This window comes from Arachis ipaensis, chromosome B4, assembly GCF_059453495.1.
Source record: "Arachis ipaensis isolate K30076 ecotype BB chromosome B4, ASM5945349v1, whole genome shotgun sequence".
NCBI classification, from domain to species: Eukaryota; Viridiplantae; Streptophyta; class Magnoliopsida; order Fabales; family Fabaceae; genus Arachis; species Arachis ipaensis.
The window spans coordinates 95,371,091-95,396,677 of NC_142439.1; the positions used below are offsets into that span (position 1 = coordinate 95,371,091).

General features: G+C 31.7%; 2 protein-coding genes across 18 annotated transcripts; both read right to left on the reverse strand.

Annotated features, from left to right (window-relative positions):
- Nucleotides 1–9,090: 9,090 nt before the first annotated feature.
- Nucleotides 9,091–13,172, reverse strand: LOC107639440 (microtubule-associated protein RP/EB family member 1B). Of its 17 annotated transcripts, none has more exons than XR_015880914.1 (10): nucleotides 12,813–13,164; nucleotides 12,006–12,086; nucleotides 11,824–11,907; nucleotides 11,231–11,444; nucleotides 11,029–11,113; nucleotides 10,873–10,907; nucleotides 10,074–10,140; nucleotides 9,864–10,000; nucleotides 9,618–9,760; nucleotides 9,091–9,325 (listed from the first exon to the last, which is right to left on the reverse strand). XR_015880914.1 is itself a non-coding variant. In XM_088484137.1 (9 exons), the coding sequence occupies exons 2-5, from the start codon at nucleotides 12,038–12,040 to the stop codon at nucleotides 10,875–10,877; spliced, it is 393 nt and encodes a 130-aa protein (XP_088340263.1). In that variant the 5' UTR covers nucleotides 12,041–12,086; nucleotides 12,813–13,172; the 3' UTR covers nucleotides 9,091–9,321; nucleotides 9,618–9,760; nucleotides 9,864–10,000; nucleotides 10,074–10,140; nucleotides 10,873–10,874. The 17 variants fall into 17 exon arrangements, 5 of the variants coding, with proteins under 5 accessions (XP_088340263.1, XP_088340262.1, XP_088340266.1 ...); XR_015880912.1 differs by having other exon boundaries at nucleotides 11,029–11,127; XR_015880915.1 differs by having other exon boundaries at nucleotides 11,017–11,444; nucleotides 12,813–13,165.
- A 388-nt stretch (nucleotides 13,173–13,560) lies between these two features.
- On the reverse strand, nucleotides 13,561–24,991 carry LOC107637847 (laccase-7-like). The gene is made up of 6 exons (XM_016341129.3): nucleotides 24,807–24,991; nucleotides 24,241–24,392; nucleotides 17,686–17,930; nucleotides 16,664–16,792; nucleotides 14,109–15,068; nucleotides 13,561–13,910 (listed from the first exon to the last, which is right to left on the reverse strand). Exons 1-6 carry the CDS (start codon nucleotides 24,900–24,902, stop codon nucleotides 13,720–13,722), a joined length of 1,773 nt encoding a protein of 590 aa, XP_016196615.1. The 5' UTR covers nucleotides 24,903–24,991; the 3' UTR covers nucleotides 13,561–13,719.
- Nucleotides 24,992–25,587: the final 596 nt, after the last annotated feature.

The following is a 25,587-nucleotide window of genomic DNA, read 5'->3' on the forward strand; positions in this document are numbered from 1 at the left end:
TCATTTTTGTTAAGGAATTAGGTTGGGCCTTGGGCCCAATACGGGCTCGGTTCGCCCAGTTCGGCACGTTCGGCGCCAAATTCTTTAAACTTAGTGTCAAAATTCTTATTTTAATTAGTTCTATCTCATTAAACTATAAAATTCATATTTTTAATTTCTCTAATTAATTATTAATTTATGAGCTAATTACTTATTAATTTCTCGAGTTTTACATCCTACGCACCTAATTAGAAATTTTGCCCTCAAAATTCAAGTTCAGTTATCTGAGATAGGTGCTGCAGTCGTTTCTCCTCTCGGGTTCAAGTTCTTAGGTGTGTTCTTCCATCCCTGTCTCTAATCTATTTTATTACTACAATTGGCCCAATACCTCTCGGTTGTAATCCCTTAATCTTAATTGCTCACTGATCCCAATCTGTTTAAGTAATTGTTGAATACGCGTAACCTCCTTCTTCGAATGATTTAGGTATTCTATTATCTTATCCGTACCACCCTCTTTATTTGTCTCTATACCATTAGAACCTCACTCCGAATTTCGTCTAGTCTTTCTATTGTTTCGGCTCCCTATCCCTCCGGGGTTAATTTGATACTGAAGTGATTAACGTACATTATAAACTTACTATTTCCTAAGATATGTTCCCGTCAACTGTAACACCCTAACTTTTAGCACGTCATGATCGTACCAAAAGTAAGGCGTTACGGACCTGATTTCCTTTATTATAAATTTACTATTGAGCCTTTACGTCGATATCGCGTTTCAGTTTTTAAGAAAATTTCAGAAAAAGATTTTAGTAATTAAAATCACATAACAAAAGATCTTCAAATAATAATAATAATCACATAATTACTAATAATAATAGATGCTATACGATTAAATTCAATGTAAAACTCAAATACAATACCTATCCCTTTGGATAAAATAAAAACCCTGAAGTAACAAGGACGAGGGAACTCTATAAAAACAATAAGAATCACAAGTAAATCTACTAATCGTCTGCAGCTTCTTACTGAATCTCCGAACCTGTGTCACTGAAAGGGTGGAAGATTTTGAGGTGAGAACAAACCACACATTCTCAGTAGGGAATGGGAATGCCGTAAAAGTAATAAAATAAAGTGCAAATAATTAACTTTACTCAATAAACCTATATTTTTATCAAACCCTTTGAAAATACTCTTGGTTCTACTTTAGCTAACTAATTACCTCTTTTTAAAATCTCTAAACTCACAACAAATTGTAAATATAAAACTAGTCACATTACCCGTCTCTCAGTCGCATAGTTAATCTTCAGTCAAAAGTCAATTCGTAATCACTTTAATACATTCTCAAATAAATAGTACAAGCAAGAGATTCAATTCAATGTACAAACAAGTTACAACAAGGCAAACAGCACAATCATAAAGAAATAAGACAAGCAAGCGCAATCAAATGCAAATGTGCAAACAACATAATGCATGACTATCCCTAACGCAGGCCATGAGCTCATGTGTCAGTTGCCTACCCGCTTCCGACATTACCTGGGCACAAGTCCCAGATATGGTTTTCCAGATGCATACAGTGTGCTTATAAGTCGTACGGCTAGGCCGCATACAGTGTGACTTTCCAAATCAATAAGCGTACATCTGGAAAACAGTTCTCAGTGTGTGGGCGTCCTCACTTTACATTTGGCACTAAAGCCCAAACAATGTCACATCTGATCTCCTGTGGCAGACATTCTTTTAATCAATATATTCCTTTAGTCTTTGTTCTCTGCTCTCCTGTGGCAGAGATTCCTTTCATTATCTCTTTCTTTTACTTTTCCTTCTCCTTTTTTTCTTTTTGATCATACCGAACTCAAAACATAACTTAAAGCAAAATCCCTTCTTAAAAGATTGAATCTAAAACATTATACTTTTCTTAATAAACCGAATTGAAAACAAAACTCTTTTCGTAATAAGTAGGAATCAAATAATATTCTTAAATCAGATTTGCTTTTAAATAACACTTTAAATAAAGTTTTAGAGTTTTATAAAAATGTTGGCAGCATTTCCTTTAAAATTCGGACTATGCCACCCTTCCAGGGTCCCAACCTAACCACCTTTCAAACCCTTCTCAAAACATTTTCAAGTAACAAATCATTTTCAATATTCACACCGTTCAAAATATCAAATCATTTTCTTTAAAGCTAAACCTCTTTCTATTTCAATAAAATTAGCCCGTTTCAAATCTTTTGCTTTTGAAATTAAAGGAAAGTTATTTCTTCATTCAAACTTTACAAATCCCTCCGACCATACTCGTTTAACATTTAATACTACCCAAAATCACATTTTTACGTATTTTTACCAGCCCTTCATCAACACCTATTCATCATCATACTAAACCAAAATCAGTTACCATCCACTTTCATAACCATAAATTCCAGCATCAAACACAGTCTCAATTCAAATTCAATTCATAAACTCAAATCACATTTTAATTTAACAAGCAACACTAAATTGACCAACACTCACAATTACAACCAATTCTCATCAATTAGACACACAAAACACGTGTAAATTATTTGCAATTACTCAATAAGCTTTTTGGCATTCTTAAATTAAAAACTTGTAATTTTTAAAAACAAAACCCCCTACCTCCGTATGAAATTAAAATCAACGAAAGTTCTGGAAAAACTTTCTGACCGAGCTGCTGAAGAGGAAAGCGTCAGAAATCATCTGTGCCTCCTAGAAATCCAGTTGACCGAATCTAAGGAGAAGAAGAGCTATGTCACCGTTAATTTTCACCGAACAAAAATGACATCAACACGTAAAAGAGGAAGATACGAACACTTTAATCGGATTAGATTTTTTATTAGAATTATGAATAAAAAAAGAATCGAAAATGAAAATTAAAAGGAACTCACGGTTTTCACATGAACTTCGGCCACTCTCTCTTCTTGTTTGGATACATGCAAGTTCGGTTATTGCATAATGAACATGCTTAATGGATTTGATGATGATTTGGACAAAGAAAGGGTGATTAGGTGTCACCTTTATATATATATATGTATTGGTACACAAGCCACGTTTGGCTTGATCTCATTTAGTTTTCCTAGTCTTTCGGTCATGAAGAATGATGGGTTAAATATTATTAGGTAATAGTGTTATTCAAAGAACATAGGATAAGTTAAGATAGTAATACATAAGGTTAAATAATAATAATAATAATAATAATAATAATAATAATAATAATCAATTTTATTTTTGTTTTATCAAATTATTTTTGATAAATAATTTAAATTTAATAAAATAAATAATAATTAAATTAAATTTCAATAATCATAAAATTCTATTTAATTATTTTTGTTAAAAATAATTTTTTTAAAAACTATATCTCAATATAATATAATAATTTATAAATAGACAATTATTTGAATTTTAAAAATTTGGGGTCTTACATCAACTCCCTCGATGGATAGTCCTCTCCGATAGGTAGAAAGTAAGTAGACTTGTCATATGATTCATGATTACTCAATGGTATCAACCCTTCGATTACAGCTCATAGTTTTCGTACTGAGGCGTCATCACGGTATCCTGATGGTTATGCCTAAGAATTGTGTGTGATGCTTAACTAAGTCCGAACAGATATAAAGCCCAAAGGTGATTGATTTACACAAACAGTACTCGCTGGAAGATAAAAGGATGTCTTATGTGGTGATTGAAGCAAGTATTAGAGATTAGCAAAAATGCAAAAGAAGTGAACTAAGGTGTACTCCAAAGAGAGGATTGAAGTCCAAGCTTAATGGAGAGGGGATGAAGTGCATCAAGTTAAATAATTCTTAGCGGATTGTCAACAGAATGCAAGTTCACTAAAAAGAGCAATCTCACTTATAGTAAGTCCTAAGATTCAAGGATTTACACGATTACTCTAGGACAGGCTCAAGCTCCTTTTGGGAGAAACGAGACTCACGCAAGTAGGAAAAATAGGATTGGAAAGTTAATTAGTTCATTACTCAAGAAGGAATTTAAGATGGACTCCCAGTGTAAGTTACCAAAGGAAAAACTAGGTTGACTCACTGAGATCTGTTAATGCGCTCCCTCACATATCATTCATCCTGTTGTTATCTTCTTTTCCCTCGACATAACGTGTGCTTCATACCAAGAACACTTGATTGAACGAATTCCGTCTTCTATTTCACACTCCCTCAAGCTCCTAAGTTCTAATTCTAATAGTGTCGTCGCACCACTCCTAGCACTCCCGATCCCTAATCTATGACTCAAGTTGTATGCTTACTTTTTCAATCCTCTTCTACAACATAACTCTAGTTATTATTCTCTAAGAACCTAGTCACTCCATCTAAGCAAACCAAGCGCCGTTTTGTCTCACCAATTGAAAGTCATCATTCGATCATTCCCTTGGGAATCACAATTTTCACAATTTGGTAATGCATTATGATGAGTACTACAGGTCATTATCATGCAAGGCAGTCAAAATTTCAATTACTAATTCACCGTTACCTCTAATCGAAGCATCTGTGCCCTCAGCACTATCCGCTGCCATGGTGTACACTTTTCCCACCTACAGAGCTCTTCTAGCTTCTTGACTCTTCTTTTCCAGGCAATTCCAGGACATATGCCCGGCTCTCCCACAGTAATAACATACATCCCAACTGGCTCTAAATGGAGTGTTCGGGTGGTACCTTCTACACCTTCTACAAGTCAAATCGTCTTGCAGAAACTGAGCCTGTTTTCCATATCCTCTTCCCTGATTGTTGTTATTGTTGAACCTCCGGAAGTTATTCTGACCTTGATGTTGCTGTGGAATATTGCCGCCTCGCTTGAAATCTTGACCTCTAGGCGCAAAATTTCTTCCTTGATCTCCCCTAACAGAGGCTCGGTGATCACCCTTATCTAATGCCACCTTTCTCAGACACTCCTTATCCACCCTACTCTTATTCACGAGTTCAGAAAATACCCTGATATCCATTGGTGCAACAGAGCTTAGAATATCACTCTAAAGGCCTCCTTCATATTTGATACATTTTCATTCAGCGAAATCCTCAAGAGCTCCTTGACAGATTCAGGAAAAGCGGCACAATTCCTCAAACCTATTAGTGTATTCCTCGATGGTCATTTGGCCTTGTTTCAGCTGCAGTAACTCAAGCTCCTTGGCGTTCCTAGCTGAACTGGGAAAATATTTTTTGTAGAACTCTGTTCGGAACACTTCCCATGGTACCATAGCTCTATCTGGCTGCAGAATACGTCGTGTTCCCTGCCACCAATACTGGGCCTCACCTTGTAACTGATAAGTCCCGAATTCGACCCATTTTTCCTCGGAAACCTGCTGAGCCTGCAGTGCCCATTCCATTGCCTAGATCCAATCATCCGCCTCAGTGGGGTTTATAGTTCCCTTGAAGGTCATAGGGTGAACCTTTAGGAAAGAGGCAAGCATCATTGGACCCTCGCTTATCGCCATTATTCCCATTGTTTCCATGGTTTATTTATAACTCCGTAAAACAAACAGAGCTCCTAACCTTCAACAGTAGAGGTTTAGTGACTTATGATAAAGAAGAAACTAATCTTAATGAAGAGAGATAGTGTACGATCTGATTCCCCCTTCTGTGAACCTTGTTCACTTATTTATAACCTAAGTTCTATCTAAAATTAAAATTTAAAACTAAGTCTAATTTTATCTTGAAGAATGATAAGATAACTTCCTACTTGAATTCAAATCAAATCTTAACAATAGTTCAAATCTAATCTAGAAACAAATTCTAACAATCAAATCTTTATCTTTCTAGAAGGAACTAACAATAATTAATCCCTTGAATCTTCAATCTTCGGATGTGATCAAGGCTTCTAATGATTTATATATTTGAAATTGGGCCTTAAGTATTGCATCCTGGGAAGTTGAGGAGTCGAGCATTGGGCGTGTGTAGGGGAACTTCGGCGTTGGCTCAATTGATCTTCCAAGGATACATGGACGCCCGGCTTTGGTTGATGGATGCTGGGCGTATGAGCTGCTGATGTCGGGCATGTAGTGTAGCCGCCGGGCATGTGTGTTAGGCCGCCGGGCATTCATGTCTGAAGGCTGGGCATTCAGTTTTGCTTTTTTTAGGCCCAGTTAGCCCTTCCTTGGACCGTATTTGTATTTTCTTTGTTAAAACTTGATTATTTTGAGAACAAAAACTCCTAAAAACACAATAATACTAAAACAATCTCAAACAATTGATTAATTTTGAAATTCCACTATAAAACATAAGAAATTTGATTAAAATCTAAGAAAAATAATGAAAAAGAATCCTAAAAACTACTAAAGATGCCTAGGCATCATCTGCATGTAGGATTCGTGCGTGTCACATTATATGCAAAAGTAATTAGGATGACAGTTAATTGAAAATGAATATTTGTTATGATTTAAACTATTACATTTTCTTACATAATAATCTGCAGACCGCTGGTCGGTAAATCTCTCATTGTTCTCTTTCAAGGTGTGAGTATACTTGAAGGTCTCCACTATCGTCACATCACGATCCATCGACTTAGACCGCATATATTGAAACAATACGTTAACTCAAGTGATAATTACATTATATGTCAATGATAAAACAAACTTAACAAAATAAAACAAGTTACATACCAGCTTGACCTTTGTCTTCATAAAAGTTGCTAACCTGCCAGTATACTTTTATGACCTGCCTGATGCCCTGTTGGCCCTGTGTGTGGCTCAGTGACTCCTGAACCGTCATCAGTCTTCCAATATATGTAGAAGGCCTTCTTAATGTTCAGGCGGAGCCACTGAATAAGGTGGTTGTGCCTCTCGTGTACGTACTCAAGCATCTGTTGAAGCTAGCTAGTGAGCCATGCGATGGTTGAAGATCTTCTTGATGATAGCATCGTAAGTCTTCTCCCATATAAATTTCTCTTGCACAAGGAAATATTTAGCACTATTTAATCGAAATAAAATACATAATTAAACAAAAATAATGATAGAAACTAACTAAAGTTTGAATATGTAGAGATTTTACCGCTTACTTATGAAACCATCATTTTCTGGTCTCAGTAGGGATCTTCTTGTAACTCGACTAGGGGTGGTTGTACATCATCTTAAACACATTTACTCCTGTGTACACGTATTGTTATTCGGTGCCAACCTATCAATGAAGAACTTAAGATTAGTAAATATAAATTAGGTTTAAGGACTTCAAAATAAATTTCATTTGAAACTAAATAAAATAGTACTCACAAAGTCAAACCATAAGGCCAAATCGTCATCCTAACTATGGTCTCACGTACCTTAATTCCCAAATATAAATACAAAATATATATCATGATTTAATTTATTAATATCCGAAGATGCCCTTTTTTTAAAACTTCCACAACATTAATAACTATAATTAAACTAAATTTATCAAAATAAGGCACAACATAATGCTCAACTATTACATTCTCTTTAACAAATTTAGGATCAAAGTCTATGTAAATCTCGAAGATAAAGCCAAATGCTCAACATAAACTTAGGGTTTAACTATTCTAAGGCACATTTGGTAGGAGAGAGGTCATCTAATTTGCGAATTTTGGAACTAGCACGTATATTGAATCTCGGTGGATAGAGAAGGTTGCTCATTATGACTGAAGAGAAAGGAAGAAGGAGAGTTTGTAACATGGTAAAGTCAAAAAATAATAAAATTTATTAAAAAGAATAAAGTGCATTAAAAAGTATTAAACTTTATCAATAGCGTTTTGAGCAACATACTCGTCACTTAGGATATTTCTCAGGCTAAGGGTTCGTTCATTCCATAGCTCTAGAAGCATTTGGATGCTCGTCTTTTCGAAAGCATTAACACCATGAAGTTAAATTTTTGGTGAAGATACATTATTATAATTCCAATAAAGGTTAAATCTCTTTTCATCTTTCAAAGTCATGAAAAAAGGAGTAGTGCCTTCTACTTTTTCAACTTTAAAAAACTTTCTTTGAATATGTGGTAGGATTCCTTGAAAAGATTAAAAAAAAGAGAAAAAAAAATCTTTTTTACTTGAAAAAGCGAAGAGTTTTAGCTAAATTGATGAAAATAAAGAAAGAAGATGACACTTCTTTTCCTGTGAAATTGCAATAAACACGTAAAAAATGGAGAAGTTTCTGATGAGATAAGAGATGGAACCTCGGAGTTTCTTCTTGAAAAGTAAAAAGAGAAGTTTTAGAGTGAAAGTAGAAGTTAAAGTAAAGTGTATTAAATTGAAAAATAATGTGACATTGATTAATGGAGAGAGAAATTACTTTACACATAGAGAAGTTACTTGAAAGTTCAAGAATCAAGGGTCGTAACTATTCGAAAATTGAAAGGTTTTCTCAAAGATTTTTAGCGTTTAAGATAAATAAAAAACAAATTGTTTAAATTTAATCCATTAAACTCGGGTATTCTTAACAAAGTCATTAAGTAAAAAAAAAACTTGAGTTGAGGCACTGTTCTAGACAAAGATAGCATATCAAGAACGCGACTAAATGAGAATACTATGTTACGATCTCACTAAAGGTAAATAAGTATATGTCATCAAGACGGATAAGTCATTAACTTGCATAAATGCCAAATCATAGTATTAAAAGTGTACATTAAAGACAATAAATACCTAATAACACTACAAGAAAAATTATTTTTAGCGGCCATTTATTTTGCTTTTAGTAGCAATAAAAATAGTCACTAATACATTTACCGGCAATTAGACATTAGCCGTCTTATGCTTTGCCGCTAAAAGGTTTTAGCGGCAATTATAACATTTGCCGGTAAAGACCATTTTAATGGCCGCAAAAAGTATATAACTTTTAGCGGCTATTTTCTTGGCAATTTATATAGCCACCAAAAGTAATTCTAAAATTGTAATGTTATTCACTTTTAGTGGCTATTACTATTGCTACCAAAACCCATTTTACCGGCAATTTATATTGCCACTATAAATAATTCTAAAATTATAATATTATTCACTTTTAGTTGCCATTACTATTGCCGCTAAAATCTTAAGACTTTTTTTAGTTATATTATAATTATTTTCTTAGAAGCAACGAACTATTTTTTTTTTTAGAATCTCAATTATTTTTGCCAACAATTATTATTATACATAATATAAATATACTAAAATTAATTACTACAAAATGAGATATTTTATTAAACTCAAAAATATTGATACATAAATTTTTCTTGAAAAGTAATAAATCATGTTACAAATCTAAATAACAAAAAATGCTACAAACCTATAAACTTGTGTAACTATATACATTCATTAATAAATTCACTAATATCTCAGAGACTCAGCTATTATCTCCTTCCACTTGTGCAAGTTGAGTGTATGGGTTCATATCTTAATTCATCATGGCTGCCTACATGAAAAAGTATAATGATCATAATCCTATTATAAAGGAAATTAATAAGATCAAAATAAGGGATTATATATAAAAAATTGTGTTATATTACTGTTCTTTTCAAGTAAGCCACTAAGTCTATGATTAGAGATAAATGTTGCTATGTAAGAAACATTTTACAACTTCATTAGAAAATACATAATGGTTACAAACATTTTACATATCATTCTTAATGAATGCAGCTAAATAAGTGTATATATACATGAACACAAAATTCTATACTTGAAAAAAAAGTTCTATATGCTCGTACCGCTATATCCTTGAGTTTAAGGAACCAAGATCAAGATCAGCATCCTCAAGTACAATGCATGCATCTTTTCCTCCCAACTCCGTTTGCAGGGAAATCATCACTGCCTTTTTTGAAATTGCAATGCCGTGTCTCCACCAGTGAAGCTATTCTCACACACACACACCAAGAAAGTAAAAGTCAATTTTTTTTAATGGCAGCATGATTCATATCAGAATTTACAAGGGAACAAATTAAACTCTCACTCACCTTATGCAGTTCACACCTGGATGCAATCTAAGGAAGTCACCGATCTCTGAGCCTTTGCCGGTAACACAGTTGCTTAGGCCTTTGGAAAAACCAGCCAAGTGAAAGCAATGAACCATGTGAAGAGCAGAAACAGCTCCCTGAAAAAAGAATTAAGTGTTGCACTTTCTTTCAATGGCATGAACTATGTGAATGGAGGATATGATTGATTACTTGAGTTGGAGGCTTGAGCACAATGGAGTTTCCAGCAATAAGAGAAGGAGCAATTTTTGCAACGCCCCTAAATGAAAAAGTACATAGAAATGTTGCTTACAAAGTTTGTTTCACAAGATTAACTGATGGAATAATAATTCTATTAGCTTGACGTATTTCCTTTGCTTTACAAGCTGAAATTCAATCCAACTTATTTTTCTTTTTAATCTCTAATCAATGGCTAATCATACTTCACATATGTTATCGGCAACCAACACAGCTCGATTTAAATTGAAATGAAAACACATACATAGTTTTATCATCGAAATACAATTAGTTGATCTCATTTTTTATAGAGATTCTCATATAATGCTATCTCAGTTTAGTGTGGGGTCATGTGCACCCTGCAACCAGCATTTGTGCAGCAAGCATTTATAGTTTTAATTTTTATATACTAACTCCATTTGTGTTTAAATTTTTCTTTTATTCATGAATATCAATTGTACACATTCTCCTATATTTGGTGGTGTGCACAAAACAAATGAAAAGAGAGGCTGAGTGATGATGTGAAGGTCTACTATACAAAAATATTTAGAAAAAAAAGTGAAATAATTTATTCAATTTATACCTAAAAGGAAGTTTCGTGGCTTAATTATCTTATCAGGTTTTTCCTTGGAATGCTTGTGAGATTTCAAATTCTAAGACATGTCTTCCAAGTCACAAGTTATTAGAATGAATACATTATACATAGCAGTATTAAATAACATATCACCTATGTTGGAGTGATAAATGAATGAATACATTAAAGCATTGTACTTACCTTCATTTGAACTTCCCACTAGGAATTACATTTACCTGCATTGAATAATTAATAAAAGAAAAAACAATTGAACCATGAATCAGGTTACTTCCATCAAACCTATTAATCAAGAGACTAATGCACTAACAGACCAGAGAATCATACTAATTGCAATACCGATAAGCGTTCTATCTCTGGTGTTTGGCAGAGTATCTCAATATCCCTCAATTTCGTAAAGTAGAAATTGTGCTCCTTCTCAAGGCTATTGATGGATAGCTTCAGCTCAGTTATCGACATTGATTTTGAATTAGTAAAGATAAATGCACTTTACTATTGCTTTCATAAATTTTAGATTGTAAAAAAAAAAAAAGACACACACCTTTACATCATAAGAAGGGCCACCAGAAGAAGAGGACCTCTTTGCAGCTTGACTTTCAGCAGCATTTGTAGACGACACTTCATTTCTTCGAGTAGGATGAGAAGAGTGAGATTTCGGTGCTAAAGAAGCCTTGGTGAAGTCTTGTGATTGGGCTGATTTCTTGCCACCTTCTCTTCCTCCCTTACAAACCTTTCTCCTTTCAAGAGGGTTATAACTGCAGCATTCAAATTCAAATTGAGATATCAAACCAAATTGAGTATTTTCTACAGAAGCAAGTAAAGACACAATACAAACAAAATTAAACCAGGAAATTAGATATTTGACAAAAAGATGTACAAGGACATCTAAAATTATTCTAGTGAGCAGAGTGAAATGTGAGATAGGAATGCCATAATCTTGTTAATTCTAGTTTGGCATTGTCACACACTAAACATGCCACAAAATAATACCTAATTACAAAACAACTGCCTAAATATTTATAAAAGACAAACTAATAAAGAGTATTGTAATAAACAAACTTTCAGATTCACAATAAAAAGAATGAAACAGGTGGTACAGAACATTTTCCATCCTCACATCAAGAAAATTCTCACCTTTAAAAGGCCTAGATATGGGGAAATGGTATGTTGCAATGACAAAACTGGGGCTAGTAAAGGAACTAACAAAGCAACATCAAACTTGCCAATGGAAAGGGAGCCATGTTAAAACATAACAAATGATTAAAAAGCATGGAACAACATTATGATAAGAGTTAGGTAGGAGCAACAGTATATACCATAGGCGGAAGGGCAAAACTAAAGCCCGTAACATAAGTGTAGCATCTGAACAGGCAACAACAACAAAACAAATAGATATCCTGAAAAGTATACAACATGGAAGTAAGTTTGAGTTTTTTTTCCATGAAATTATGTTCAGAGTTCAACTGAAATAGAATCAAGTAACAAATTGGTGTTTCTTCTACCTGTAACCCACACATTTAACAAGAAAAGCAGTAACAGCAAGATATCTCCAATCATCCTCATGTTTATCTTTGTATTTTTCGATATTGGTTATGGATAACTCAACTTTTAAGTGAAAGAAAAACATGTAGTTTCAATATTGATTATGGACTAGTTTTCTAGTTTTGAATAAGCTCTAAATTAGTTCAGAATCAGTCAATCTAATTTTTAACCAGCTCATAATTGTTATCCATTTTCTGAACTTGCATCCAAGTATAGGGATGATATTCTAAAAATCATAGAATTAGAAAAACCACAGAATTAGAAATAGTTTTATATTCTGAGCAATAATGCAAACATAATCTTAATGAAACTCTACAGAAAATATTTCAAAAACTTAAAATTAGGATCTAAAATCTAAATATAAACGGAACAAGAAAGCAAGAATGGCAGATCAAGCAAGCAAGAACAGAGAAGACAGAGCAAACAAAAAATTAAGATCTGAAACATTTCGATTTTAGCTTGATCCTCTAGATTTATTAGGATCAAGCAAGCAAACATAGCAAAAGTAATAATACAGAGATAGAATCACAGGCTTCTAAATATTGAAAGCTATATCGAAAAAATAAACGGAGAAGACCTACCGGCAGCGACGATCTTGTGCGTCTACACGCAAGAATGGCGGCGGTGCAAGCGGCTAAGGTGTGGTGTTGTGACAAGAGCAGCAACGGTGGCTGGAAGACCTTGGCGACGTAAATCTGAGATGAACAAACGATGACGGTGATGCGGATCTGAGGTAGATCGAATGGAAATGAGGTCCAAGGAGTAGGATGATGGAGGCAGCTGTCGGCGATGGCAACGGTTATGGCGGTGGTGATCGCCGATGGAGGAAAGTACGCGAATTAACCCGGTGTTAATACTTCTCTTCCTTTTCCAATTTTTTTCTCTCTCTCTCTCCGTTTTTCAATTTTGATTTAGGGATAATAAAGAAAAAGTAATAATAAAGAATAGCGGCAATAAAGATAATGGCCACTATAATAATTTAAAAAAATTAAAATTACAAATAATAAAAGATAATAATTTTTTGGCAATAGTAATAATGGCCACTATAACATATAGTAATAATGGCAAATATATAATTACCGCAAAAACATAACTTAAATTAAGGAATTAGTGGCCATTATGTTATTGCCACTAAAAATTTATCGCTAAAACGTATTTTTTTTGTAGTGTAACGTTACATTGGTAAAATAGAATAATGAACAAAAAAAAGAAAAAACTCAACGGATAACGTATTATTCACTTTATCACCTCAAACACTACATACTGACTTAGGTATCGAAATATTTTTACAAGTAACCCAACCTAATATCAACATTACTCAAGTTAGGGTCTCCGAAATTCATAAGTTCGTTATCTTTGCAAAAGGTAGGAACCAAACTAAAGTAGCAAAATAGCAATTTTGCCTTTTATTATCATAGCATGGTATGAAAATCCTTTAAAATGCTAAAAAAAAATATTAAGATAATCGAAATAACTAACAACAAATTCTTAGAGAAAACATGACGTGTTGTTGGTTTCAAGAATGCACTTGTACATGTTGGCACTGATATCGCATTCAGGCATATCAATGGGTGGTGGAGGGAGTGAAGTTGAAGGAGTTGGTCCATTTTCAACCTCAAAAGTCATGTCTAGTCCCCATTCCAAGTGATCATCCACATGGCAATGTACAAACCATACCCCTGTAAAATATATACACATTGGGAAAACAATGAATGTATAGCTAGCCATATTAGTGTGTTACATAGTTACTGTAATACTATTCCAACCTTATTAGTTAATTATAATTTTATGAAACTAATGCAACCACGACACTTACTTTTTGAACTTAAAAAGCAAATCTTAAGAACCGAAAAAAAGGGAGAATACAAAGTAGGTACCTGGATTATTTGCTTGAAATCTGATGACAGCCCATCCTCCAGCAGACACAGCAATTGTGTTGCGTATTTGAGGATTAATCAAATTATACTTTGCTTGATCAAGCCTAGGATTGAAATCTCCAAAGCCTTGGGCCAAAACATAGAAACTATAACCATGAATGTGCATGGGATGATTTATCTCATAAAGAAGTGCTGTATTTTGATATACAATCTCCACCGTTGAATTGAACTTAAGTCTCTTCGACTTGGTTGATTTGGGAGCATACATGATTGCCGCGTCATCACTTAGACTTTCGTTTGTGAAGTCAAACCATACTGGATGGTCAGGAAAATCAGTAGTGAACACGCCACTCATATTGTAATAGAAAGCTTCTAACATCGAGAACCTTCTTCCTTTAGGAAGCACAAAAGACTCGTTGTTCATGCTTGCAGAATATTTTTCTCCATTGGGACCTGAACACGATGCACCCTCGGGGCAATGTTCTAAGCCTAATCCAACAGTGATGAACATTCGCTCATCCACGTTAAGTGGCACAGGGACCCAATGTGGGGCCCCCACTAGGCTTGTGAGGTTACTATAAAACGTAAAAGCCGTTGCTGTGTCGTTGACGACTGGTAAAACTGGCATCACGGGTGGTGTGGTGGTTTCATTTTCATCATTGCCGTAAACGACAATGCCACGTGTTGTCGTTTTGTCAAACGCTGGCACACCGACATTGTAAGGAGAGGCAGCCATGTAGTATGAACCGTTGGATTGGTTTGCTGTGAAAAGAGCATCAACGGTTTGTCCAGGGGCAATGACAACGATATCCGTGTGATATGGTACTGTGTATGAAGCATCAACGGCAACCACTGTGAAGCTGTGATTTGCTAATTTGAAGAAAAAATGGCTATCGAGTGCAGCATTCATCATTCGGAGCAAGTAAGTCTTTCCTTGAGTCACGTTGATCTTGTATGTCTCTGGAATATAATAATCATGGTGTGCATGCATAGTTACTTATTATACCAAACAAGACTAAATAATACAAGTGTTGAATTAATGGTAAAACTAAACATATATATAATTTTTGAACAGACAATGGTTTATTTTATACAGTTCAAGTGCAAAGTCATATCATAGGATTTTTTTTACATAAAATAAAAAAAAAAAAATCTAAGTTACAAAAATCTCCTAAATTAAATTTTGTTACATGCACATCCCCTTTTACTATATGTAAACCATATAGACTAAACATCATAAATGGTAGAACCAAATCACAATTTTGTCTCAAAGAAATTTATGCAAATCATGAATGTAAACCACAATTTTGTCCTTGAAATTTAGTAAAAATTTTAAAAATATTTTTAAATTTTATTTTGTTTTTATTTTGTTCTAAAAAGTTTCGATTTCCATCGAATATATTTACGATAGCTAAATTTTTAAAAAATTTAAGATCAATCCAACAAAAATACATGAAAATTATACTTGATTTACTATACTTGTGTTAAAAGTTGTTTTTATAAAATTATTATTGAATTGGTCATAAATTTTTTTGAAAAATTAGCTGCCATGGTATAAATCGCAAACTTCTATAACAAAATTGAAACAAAACAAAACTTAAAAGGTATTTTTAAAATTTTTTGCCAAACTTTAAAGACAAAAAATATACTTTATCCTAATAATAATAATAACTACTTAATTAAGTTATTTTCTTTTGGTATATGATATGTACGTATTCTAAATCAAGGATTTTATTTTCGGTCAAAATATCACCGTGACTTATTATTTAAATATCAGTACTCATAAAATTTGATAATATGTTTTACAAATTTTTAAAATATTTTAAAAAATAATTTTAGTTATTAGTATGACATTTATCACATTTTAATTCACAAAATGGATAGTATAAAAATACTGATTACTTCATGTAATTTTATGAGTGCTCAAATAGTTCGCTTAATTAGGTATTATCAGAATATAATCTAATTTAATTCATTTTTTCTAAGCTAATTATCATTTAAAATTGTTATAATGTCGCAATTTCTTATAAATAATTTATTTTGATCGAATATTATTTGGGAGATCACTGTAATTTATAATGATTGATCTCTAAATTTTTTTGCTATAAAAGATCTAATATTTTATCATGAAATCTCTTTTTTAAAAATTTTTAAATTATAAAAAAAATACATAAATAATTATATATCTAATACAGTGAATACTATAATTAACCATACATCTTTTAAAAAAAATAAAATAGTTAGAATAATATTTAAATAGTTTAATTACATATATCCTTTAAACAAGGGTCTCTTTAGAAGTGTACGTGTACAACTTACATAAATTTGGTAATGTTAAAATACAACAAAAAAAAAAATTAAACTACACATATATTATTATATAAATACATAAGAATTAATTTTAGTGGTTAATTTTAATATACAAATAATATTTTTTTTATCAAAATCAATAACGAGCTCAAACGGTTTTGCAACTTATTTCTGATAAGGTAATACGTAAATGAAAGTTTTATATGTATATATTACAAATTAGGCATGAGAGGGAGGCAACGTACGATTTTGTGAACAATTGTAGAGATCACCCGGAAAGCCATTTATGGTGTAAGCATTTGAATAATTAGAACCATGACCCTCAGCGAGTGCTTCTATCTCGATGTCTACGATATTACCATTATACCAATCACCTGCAATTTAAAGGAAAAAATATCCAAAATATATATTTCACTTATAGTTTAATTAATTTATATTAAAAATATTAGATAACCAACAATTTTTTCTTTGTATTTGAACTAATACCAGTCAATTTTCTTTTATCTAAAAAGTCCCCGTTTATATATATTCGTTGCATAAAATGCTGAAATTTGGAGACGGATTATTAGAAACAATATTCATCCAATTTGAAATTGACGTCAATGCAAGTTGCAGAAATGCTAGTTTATGGAGAAATTATTAAAATGCTTACCATAATGAAAAATATATCAAATTTATCTCACCCAAAAAAAAATTCAAATTTATTATTATTATAATATATATTCAATAAATAAAATAATAAATTAATAAATAGATAAATAATGAATACCTATACTATTATTATGGGTGATAATATTGTTAACAAATACAACCTACACACCTCACGACCAAAATAACTCCTCTCACTCTTTTGGAATTATTCTCATGTTTCTATAGGGATTAAAAACTTATTTAAATTTTTATTTTTTATATTTAAATTAATTACTATTTTTTTATTTAAAATAATAATGCAAATTGACAATAATTTAGTACATGTGAAAGTTATATGCTAATAAAGGAAGAGTAATGCTAAAGTCTAGGAAGATAATAATATAAAATTATTTAATTTTATTTAATTTAATATTTATAATTTTATGTGTCTAATATTTATAATTACACACTCATTAAAATTAATATTATACATTTATTAATGCATATAAATAAAAGAAAAAAAAATTATAATTATTTTTGGTTCTCAAACTTTGACTCCTAAATATTTTCGTAAAGAAAAATAACATAAGAAGAAGGAAGAGGGCAGGAAACAGAGAAAATAAAATGTGAATAATACCTAATAATATTGGAAGTTCTTGATATGGTTGAGGAAATGGATATGATGAACCCAGTGGAGGACGAATTATGAAAGCACCATAAACAGTGCCACGTAGATCAAATGAATGAGCATGCCACCAGAGAGTTCCCTCTTGCCCGGTTACATTGAACGTATAGGTATAACTGTTTCTTGGGACAATTCCACACTGAGTTACATATTCAGTGCCATCTGCCCAACCATTAAAAAGCTGATAAACTCCATGCCTACATATAAATTCAAGCGATACTTTGTTACCTATATATTGAGGCTCAATTTGAGAATAATTCTGATTAAAGGATTATTGTATTTATTAGCTGATGACAAAAACCTATATGTACGTATCTATTTTTATATAAAATTGATAGTTAATAACAGTTAAATAATTTAATATTTTTTTATTAAATTATTATTTAATAATTTTTATTAATTTTATAAAAATAATTGTATATGAATTTTTATTATAACTAATATCTAACTAGACTGTCACCAAAAAATATCTAACTAGACTATATAGATAGAAAATTTTTAAATTTTTTATTTTAATAAAAATAAAATATAATTTTTATTCTCAATATTTTAGAAAAATTTTAAAACATATTTAATATTTAATTTATTTTAAATTTTATTTTAATATTTTTAATAAATTTTAATTTTATTTTTACTATTAAATTTTTTTATGATTAACAATTAGTCAACTTTTTTTTAATTTTATTTTTATTCTAATTATCAATTTTTCTTCTTTATCATCATCACTTTTTCTCTTTCCAACATCACCACCATCTCTACCTACTCACAGCCAGACCCTTCTCACACTAACAAAATAGAAAAAGAAATCAAAACCCTGGTTAATTATTAATTAATTTTACAAATAATAATCTCCAATTAATTATGAACAAAATCTCAAGAAAAAGAAAGTCACTATATTATATATATACTAAAATTTTAAAATTAATAACTAAAGTTAGTCACTAATATAAAATATATATTATAATATAAATACATATTAAAATTAAATTAAATTTTATATATATATATATATATTAATAAATAATTTTAGTAATTAATTTTAGTATGCGATTATCATTTTTAAAAGACAAGCTATCATAATCCCACGAGTTCATAACACCACAGGACAAGGAGTTTATATAATATAATTAAATAAATTAATTTACTTGAACTAATAATAAAAAAAAAAGGATTTTGTTAGGTAATCAATAATTTTCTTGAATAATATGAATAACTATCAATTAAATTAAAACACATTACACTTCTAAATTATCTATCTAAATCTTAATATTAGAATAACTATCCGCATATCTAGTGAAATGAACATCCGATATATCTATTGTTCACATTATTTAATATTTTTATTGCTAGATAACCAATGATTTATTTGAACAATATAAACAACGAGTCTTGAAATTGGTCTATTTTAACTAAAAGACACTATACTCTAATTTAATGCTATTAATTAAATGTAGGATTAATTTACTCTTTTAACTTTATTATTCACATTGTTCAAAAATATTACTTATGCTAGGTAATTAATAACTTTTTTGAATAACATGAACAATCACCAATCAAATAAAAACACACTACACCTCCAAATTATCCACCTAAATCTTAATATCAGAATAACCATCCGTACACTTAATGAAATGAACATCCAATATATCTATTGTTAATATTGTTTAATATTTTCATTGTCTACTTATACTTTTCCTAAAAAAATTGTCATTCCTATTAATGATTCAGTGATTCATCCCTCGTTCTCCGTATAAGAAAATTTTCTACACACACATCCTTCGTTGTCTTGTCTTTTCTTCTTTCTCTTCTTCGTCGAAGCTCAAAACAATTTGAATCTTAGAGAGTGATGACGACGTACGGTTGCATCCCAACCTCCTCTTCTCCCTCCACAAATCTAGAGTTCCTCTTAGGCGTCGCCATGGAAGCTCATGTTCAACCTCCACTCCTTCTCCCTCCTATTGTGGTAGTAATAATGCAACACCTTCTTTAAAATCAATACACAAAAGCTGGACCATTATGGTTGGCTACTTGGCTTCCTGCTCAACTATCGAGAAGATCTTTTACTTGAGTGTTAACACTACAAGAAAAGCATTGATTATCATCAGATTTACCGGCAAATTTAGTGTTGTGTATTACCATTAGAAATTTACAGTCAGATTTAATTTATTGACGAAAATGAAAACTATTTTTGTTGTGTCAAACTTTTATTGTCGGATTCGCTATTCCGAAAGTAAAGTTGCTAGTAATAATTGGAGAGAAAAACGGAAATTTGGCACGGATTAATAACCATCGGATTTATCCACCAGTAAATCCAGCGGTAACTCAATTTAGTGTGACGTAGCGTATTGGTCACTCGCAAAATGTTACCGTTGAATTTATCCACCACTAAATTCGACGGTAACTATCCCTAAAATTTAAAGCATGAACCCTATCTCCCTTTGTTTTGAATCCCCCTTTCTCTCTACCCTCTCTTCTTCCCCGCCGCCATCGGCAGCGCCTCTGTAGCCCCTTTTTGCCGCCTCCTCTTCCCCTCACCAAAACTAGCTCCTTCTTTCATTCTCTCCCCTTCACAACCCATCGTCAGCCGCAAAACCTTCTCTCCTTCTCTGTTTGTCTTGCCATTTGAGCTTCCTCCAGCACCGCCATGACGCTCCACTAGCAGCGGCTGTTGTTGCCACTATATCTCCTTTTCCTGAGTTCTTCTTGTTCTGTTTAAAGCTCAGATTCAATGATCTCTTTTTTTCTGTTTAAGTTAATTTAGGATTTAGTTATATGTTAATTTCTAGTAAGTGGAATTGGTTATCATTATTTTCTGCTGTTTAGATGATTTAGAGAATAATTATAATTTTTTTATTAGAATTACTATTAGTTTATATAGTTCAACATGATGTTATGTTTTTCGAATTTGAATTTGAATTTGTTTGGACTGGATTGATTGTTTTTTAGCTAAATTTCTGCAATGTGCTATTGATTGTTGTACCATTGATGCTAATTTGTGTGAATTGATATTGAAAGAATATTTGGTTGTGCTATTTCTTGTTATTTGATCCTTTTGCATGCCAAATGCTCGATTATCTGCCTCTATGTCTAATTTATGTTTTAGTTGATAATTAGTATTATGCTCGAGTTAGATTTAATTTTTATTTTTAGCTAGAGGATTTAAGTTGTTAAGATATGTTAAATTTAAAGTATTAGGCTGTACTCATTTACTATGTCAATGAAAGTGCATTATTTTTATAGGATTATTCTAATTCATTGTATAATTATTTTTAGGATTATTCGGGGTCGTGGTAGAGGGAGGGTTTAATTTCTATCAGTACTTCAAGGACTTCTCGGTCATCGCTCTCTACCCCGACTACCCTGTTGACCCCTGTGACGTCACAGGCGGGTCTACTAGACCAGTAGTTCATCATGATCCCGAACCCTAACTACCATCCCCTCCAACTCCAGCGACAGAGACCACAATAAGTGATTCCTCTAATGCGTCTAGCCAGATTTCCCTCCACCATCGTCCATCATACGGATGGAGATTTGGCTTGATGGCATACAGGCGTGAGTACTATTTTAATATCTTTTATCCACAATCTATTTGAATTTGGTAAGTTTTATTTGTTTTTATGTGTTTGCTAATCTTAAGTTTTTTATTAATAAGTTTGCACCAAACAATAATGCATGTACACAGGAGATCTCTAATGTGATTAAGTCTGTGTATGACAATCCAAGGCCAAGCTACACGAAGATCTCTGTTGAGACCAGAGAGCGATGGTTTCGAAAGTTGACGGTAAGAACACCCAATGTTGTTTAATTAACTATATTTTATTTCGACTAACTAATGTTATTGAATTACTTTATACAAGAGAAATTTATATGGGATAGAAAACATGATATCTTGATCAAAAAGATCTACGACCACTGGATAGTTAGACAACTTCAGCAGATGATGCAGGACATTTGTGAGGGACGCGACCACCTCACGATTTGACTCCATCCAAATATTAAAAAGGAACTAAATGTCTATTTTAGTATTGATGAGGAGTTTAAGCTCTAAAAAGAGTGTGGATAAATCCAATAACTTGAATTGATTAATTTCCGAATAAACACATAGTTAACCGGAGAAAATTATTGCGGGAATGGAGAATCGTCCTGTCTATAGTAAGAACGGTGGTTTCATCCCGATCACAGAATAACGAGGTTGATTGTTAATGAATGAATAGGGTTAATAAATAATCTAATAAGTTGTGGTGATTATTGATTAATTACTTGGATAAGATGTAAGGATTGTGGTTTGTCCCACTTACTCTAGGTTTAGGATTTGAGACACTTGGATAAGATACAAAAGTTGGGGTTTATCCCACTTGTTCCAGATTAAAATTTTAAACACTTGTCTGGGTAAGATGCAAGGATCGTAGCTCTGTCCCATTTGCTCTGAGTTAAGTGGGAATGGTGCCCTTATTCTGCCCACAGTGAGGATGGCGGTGTTATCCTTCTCATGAGAAAACAAAATTAATTACTTCATCAAGAATTGAGATTAATGAATCTAAGTTTGATAAATTGATAAATGATTATGGTTAATAAATATAATAACTTAGGAAATTGGTTAAAGACATTGATGTCAACTGATTGTGGCTTGAATGGCTGGATTGGCAAGGTCAGAGGTTTGTCCTGCTTACATGGCAAGGTCGTGAGCTTCGTCCTACTTGCATATTTGGTTTGACACTTGTACCCGACAAAGACGGAGGTCTCATCCTTCTTATTCGTAGTTATAGAGTGACGTGGGGAAGGTGATTGGGTATTCTTCCTCTGAGACAGAATGATACCCCAAATGAGAAAGTAACAGGACACTATTTTTTTGAGACAGGTAATAGGACACTTTTCCTCTGAGACTAGCTTGTGATAAGCTTAGAAAGCTTCTTTTGGGGATGTGGTGGGTTGTTTGCCCACGTTCTATCTGATTGCAAAGTGACAAAGCTTTCTTCTTCTAAGACAAGTGAGAAGACACTCTCCTTTTGAGATTGGCTTGTGATAAGTCCAGATATTTTCTTCAATCAAGAGACAATATCTGGGTTAGCTACCGGATGTGTCAGATTTTGGTAGTTTAACCGATACGTGAGCTCATAGCCAGTAAGATGGGCATGCATCATGTGCATTTATTTTCTATTATTTGATTGTGCATATTATTTTGACTTACCTAATTATATATTTGCTAATTGCTAATTGAAATACTTGCTATACATGCTCTCTAATTGTGTTTGACTTGTATTATTTATTACTTGTATTTGCTACTACTGGATACTGAACTAATCATTGTAAAGATTGGGAATTAAAGATATTGAGGCTAAATATTGAGAATAAACTGATACTTTTAAGATTGAATTTTGATAATGATAATTGTTTAAGATTGAAAAGACATGAATGGATTAGAACAATTAAATGCATGATTGAGAGACCTTAAAACTGAGCAAAGATAATGATGATTTACTTGAAACGAATGAGACTGTAGGTATATGTATAGTTGAGATTTAGAAGGTTGACCCTATTTGAATTAGAAAGAATTCTAAGTTTAAACTTTGTGAGTTTGGAGACTAGGATTACCTCGTGAATTTATGTAGTTTTACATAGTTTCTATTAGGAACTATTACCCTACTAGAAACCTTTGGTTTCTTACCCGTTGTGAAATTTGTTGATTTTTAGATACAGAATGTGACGCACTTCTCTAAGCGTGTAGGAATCCTTGTGGCGAAAGTGAAGACTTATGTTTTGGATTTTATTTTCTACTTAGATATTTATTCTTCACTTTTGACATGTATTTGTATATCCCCCTTAAAAATTTTATTATAGAGAAGTAGGATATATTTTGTATACTTTGAGCTGTAATATTATTTAGCCGACCTTTTTTTTTTGCAAGTCGAGACTATTACTACTTTTTTATCTATTCTAAATCTTCTGTATATATTTATGTTCTTCTTGTTATGTATCTAATGCTTTTATCTTTAACACTTCATGAATGATACGATTATTGTTTTATTATCTTTTTTCTACAGACATCTAGTTATATTATATTTCTTCAAATATTATGTATGTATATTTTTTTATTTTTAGATGTCATTATGTCTCACTACCATTAATTTATGACTTAAACGTAAAATTCTATGTAATAGAGTGTTACATATTTCATTTTCTTTGTATTTGGATCTCTAAAACAAACCTCAAACACAACCTATGAAATATTTAATTAGAATATTTTTAATATGTTGTATTTTTACTATTTAAAAGAAGTTTATTTGACTATAAAGAAGTTTTATTTTATTTTAATAACGTGTCAGTACATATACTTATGTGATAAACAGTGTAAATTTTAACTTTTTTTCATAAAAAGTCTTGAAAATTCACATTCCCCTTTGTTTTGAACACGGGCTTCGCTTCTCATATATGATAATTCCAAGCAAACTTTTGACAACAACAATTAAAATATTTCCATCAATTATATACAAGGAGAGGGTTATTTACCAATGAATAGTGATATTATAGGGCGAATGGTTGAGTACATGAACTATGACAGTGTCACCTTCTCTTACATCAATGGTTGGTCCAGGGAGACTTCCATTAACTACAACTATGGATTCCTCATGGCACAACCGTTGCATGCTTGTATTTTCAATCTGCAAAATATGAAATCTCATTTTTATGGAAATTCAAATATTTCTATTCCTTTTCATTTATCTTATCCGTTACGGCCACTTTACCCTTTTCCACAATAATTAAGTAATTTTTTAATTAAAATATTATAAGACTAAAAAAATTTTTGTTTTTAGACAACAATAAATTCTATTAGTCTTTAATTTTTTTTATTTTTTAATTAATAATTAATTACAAAACTATTTACTTAGATATCCTTATATATTCTAATGTAAAGGGTAGATGTTTATTTATTGATTTTACCCTATAGACAATATAGAGGATGTAAATCAAATCTAAAGTCACTCTAGTAATTATTCAGTTAAATATATAAAATAAAAATGTGAAAGCAACAAATAGAGGATACAAAAAGAGAGAGAGTCAGAAATGCTAATTACGTTAAAAGTGTATTCCACCGTTGAGGATAAAGCCAATAATAAGGAAGAAGTTAAAAGAAGAAAGCCCCATTGTAGTGGAAAAATGAGGAGATTCATATTGACGAAGCTGCTGACCAAAAAGAACGAAAAGAAAATATAAGAGAAACCTTTTTCTTTGAAAGTAAACAATATTGTCGCGATAGCATTGATGAGGAAACTAAACTGAAGTTTTCTGTCCAGCCATGCATAATAATATATATCGAGAAAAAGGTAGAGGAAAATTAAGCATATCCGACTTTCCGTATGAGTAGTAGATGACAACTACCCTTCTATAGTTTTACTTCTATTCCCTCTACATATATCTCTCTCTCTTGCATATATCAACGTTAACATGTGAATCACGTTTGCAATATATAACTTCTTTTCGCACTACAACAAATTTTATCTATACCAACATGTATTCTAAGCAATATTTTTAAATATTGTCTAAAATAATAAAAAACAACTCTTAATATTTATTAAAAAAAAGATTATTATAACTTTTTTTAATCAATATATTATAATTTTTTTAATTAATTAAAAAATATATAAAAATATTGTTTTAATAAATTAAATAGACAATATTTACTGTATTTATATATTATATTTTATAAAAGTTACTTTTAAATTTTTAATAAACATCAACTTATAAATGTTGCTTAAAATAATTTAAATTTTTTTAATCATAATTTTTTTTCTAAATATTTTAACAAAAATTATTCTTTTCATCCTTAACTAAAAAAAAAAACCAATTCAATTCATC